Raw genomic sequence first — 3050 nt, 5'->3', positions numbered from 1 at the left:
TCGCTAACAGTTTCTCCAATTCCAATAGGCTTTAAAAGCGAACAGCATGGAGCCTGACCAGACTGCGCGGATGCGCAGGCTGGTCTGGATCCATGCTGGTCGCAAACCCACTGTGTTGGTTTTGTCATGGCACGGCTCATTTGATATTCAATATATACATTAAGGCTTTATGCGAATAATTATTGCAGAATGAAGTAAAACTGTTTTAAGGTTCTGATAATAAATACCTTCAGATTCTATTGATATTACTTATTATATGTACATTGCCATGAATATTATATTTTAGAAACATAAATTTCGGAGATATCTTATATCTTTGAAATAATCACTGCAAACACAGAGAATGATTTTTACTCATACATTTACACGAATCAAAAATAGTTTTTTTGATCTGAATGAAATTAAATGATACTCGATGTCCTCTCTTGCTAACCTTAAACATGCAGAAAATTATGATTTCAGAACAAAACGTTGTCTTCCAATTTCCCATTTGAATTCTTACATCTTGATATTTTGTTTTGTTTTGTTTTAGGCTTTAGCGCCGTTTTTCAACAATATTTCCGTCAGGTAACGACGGACAGTTGACCTAACAGTGTTCCTCAGTACTAGCCTGTTCTCCGCAAGTAAATGTTCCACGTGAATCTCAGGTAACGGACGAATAATTTCAGACACAATGTCTTTTATGATTTATCAAATCGTCTGGGAGAAAATACACCTCGCCCAGGGATCAAACTCAAGACACTGTGGTAATGTGTAGATCTGCGCTCTCCTGTTTGAGCCAGGCGAGTGGGCGCTTCGCACTCCTTAAGGCGACAATGGAGCGTGATAAACCGATCTATATCCCTGACCTTGAAACTGTCGTTTGTTGACGTATTACTGTAATATTCTTGCAGCACACCACCCGATTGACCTCGCTTCGAAATTTAGAACCACTGAGGAAATATACCACGAAGTTAACTGAATGATTTACGTACATAAGTAAATTAGCCATCGTTTCAACCAAAAACATTGTAGCCACTTTATGTTCTGGGGCACCTTCCTTCCAGTAGGGTTCACCAATTGGATAGACAACAATAGGTGTTATGCAGATGATAAACAATGCGCTTACAAACATTAATAATACTGTCAAACTCGATGTTTTCCTGCGCTGAGCTGTAACCGATGGGTTCGAAGTCGGTGCCACCGTCCGGCGACTACGACGTTGACTATCAAATACTTTATAAATAATCATGCTATTACCAATTATCATAACCAGCATTGGGATCAGATAGAAAACACATAGGTCAATCCAAGTCCAAGAGTAAATTATGAAATGGGCGTAGCTGTCTGTCGTTGGCATGCATCTTTCTAGTTCAGTTTCGTTGTCTACATTTCGAACCAAATTGCCATATCCAAATAAATAATGCGCATTTAAACTCACTAGAAAGCAAAGAATAGCACACACAGTGATAGAGGCAAATCTCATTTTACAAAAAACTCGTCTTTTGTGCGGCATAAATGTGCTTATAACGCGTTCTACAGTTACACAAATAAGCATCCATGACGAAAATTGTGTCACAACATACACAATGAACCAATGGAACTTACATCCTGATACCGTAAGATCTTCTCTAATATCCACATCAAATGTGTATTTTATCCATTGACGCAATAATCCAGTGGTCAGTGCAAGAATGTCCGACATAGCTAATGTTGCAAGAAAAATTGACGTTGGTGAATTTCGAAGGCGTTTTTGAAGTAAAACTATAATGGTTATAGTATTCCCTGTAGTTCCAAATACGATAAGAAAGGGTGGAATTATTTTCCAAAGCATTACTGCTCCTTTGTAGTCAGTGTAGTCTTCCACAGACATTATGCAGTCAGCAATCCATATCCTAAATAAGAAAGATGCCGTTTTTAGAACTTATCGCCTCTAAAGTTCGTGCATGTTGCTTGATGCATTTTTAAGGAAATTTCAATAGGGTTTCTGCCAATTATTTGCATATGTATTGGGCAAAAGGAAAATTAAAATTTATATAGATCTGAACAAATACCAAAGCGTCATTTATAAACTTCATTTTGATTTTATTAGTTAGAAACTTTAAATTGTTCAAACATAACAAATCCTTATCATCAAATTACATCTTGGAAAGGAAATGAGATATTGTTTTCCTCTTAAGGTAAATGTCATCTGCTATCTAATATCATGCAATTAAAAAGCTTGCCATGTTGAAGAGCGTCTTTCCACAGTTTAAAATAATCATGTTTTATTTTTATCGTAACTCTTTTTAACTTTTATGCTTCTGTTCTCTGATTTGCAACGTACGGCTTTAAGTTAAAACCGTTATTAACTAGTTTATGTATCGAAATAAAGCAATAAGTTTTTTGTTATGACGGAAATTAATCACTTCAAGGAAAAAGCCTTATGTAATAAAATTCTAACGATTGTACCTTCTTTGATAACAATAAAGCTAAAACAAGTAAATTTCCAGTTTGATATTCGGTTATATGTTTACTCCGTTAACCAAACAGAATAAAGTATGAAAGTCATTGCGCTTTAGATTACATAGTGATTTGCCGAGAAGATCTTAGTCTACCGTTGTACCTGATATTTTTCTATTGATTTCTGTTAGGTGAATGTAAATTGCTTCGCTGTACTTATAGATACGACATAACTAATATTTGAACTTGATCTCATAGTTTCGAATGGTGATCATGTTAGTGATTGTGTTTCATGTATAGCCAATACAAACAACTGAAGAAGAGATTGTTCGTCACTCCATTTAATTACACTGAGACATTGATCACACCTAAGTATCAACTTTTCAACTTTATTTGCGAAAGTATTGGATTTATTTTGAAGAGCAAGCACCTATACTGAAGTGATAAATGATCTTTTGTCATTTCGGTTTCCAATGACTGAAATGTATGCAATTAACTTCGCTATAACCTGCGAAATATTTTTTTAATATTTGACGAAGCATTTTCAGAGTCACTCCATTCGAAATTACTTAGCGTTTTCGGGCAGCTAAGTATAACAGTCCTCAGTTTGGGTAATCTATCCAATCATT

At 35.4% G+C, this 3050-nt stretch overlaps 1 protein-coding gene across 1 annotated transcript; it reads right to left on the bottom strand.

The window, feature by feature from the left end:
- Nucleotides 1-283: 283 nt before the first annotated feature.
- On the bottom strand, nucleotides 284-1857 carry LOC128556765 (G-protein coupled receptor daf-37-like). Its single transcript, XM_053542444.1, has one exon. The coding sequence runs from the start codon at nucleotides 1850-1852 to the stop codon at nucleotides 836-838; it is 1017 nt and encodes a 338-aa protein (XP_053398419.1). The 5' UTR covers nucleotides 1853-1857; the 3' UTR covers nucleotides 284-835.
- Between the last annotated feature and the right edge of the window lie 1193 nt (nucleotides 1858-3050).

This window comes from Mercenaria mercenaria, chromosome 4 (genome assembly GCF_021730395.1).
Source record: "Mercenaria mercenaria strain notata chromosome 4, MADL_Memer_1, whole genome shotgun sequence".
Taxonomy (NCBI): Eukaryota; Metazoa; Mollusca; class Bivalvia; order Venerida; family Veneridae; genus Mercenaria; species Mercenaria mercenaria.
Note: the sequence above shows the minus strand (reverse complement) of the source record. Positions and strands in the feature narration are given on the sequence as shown.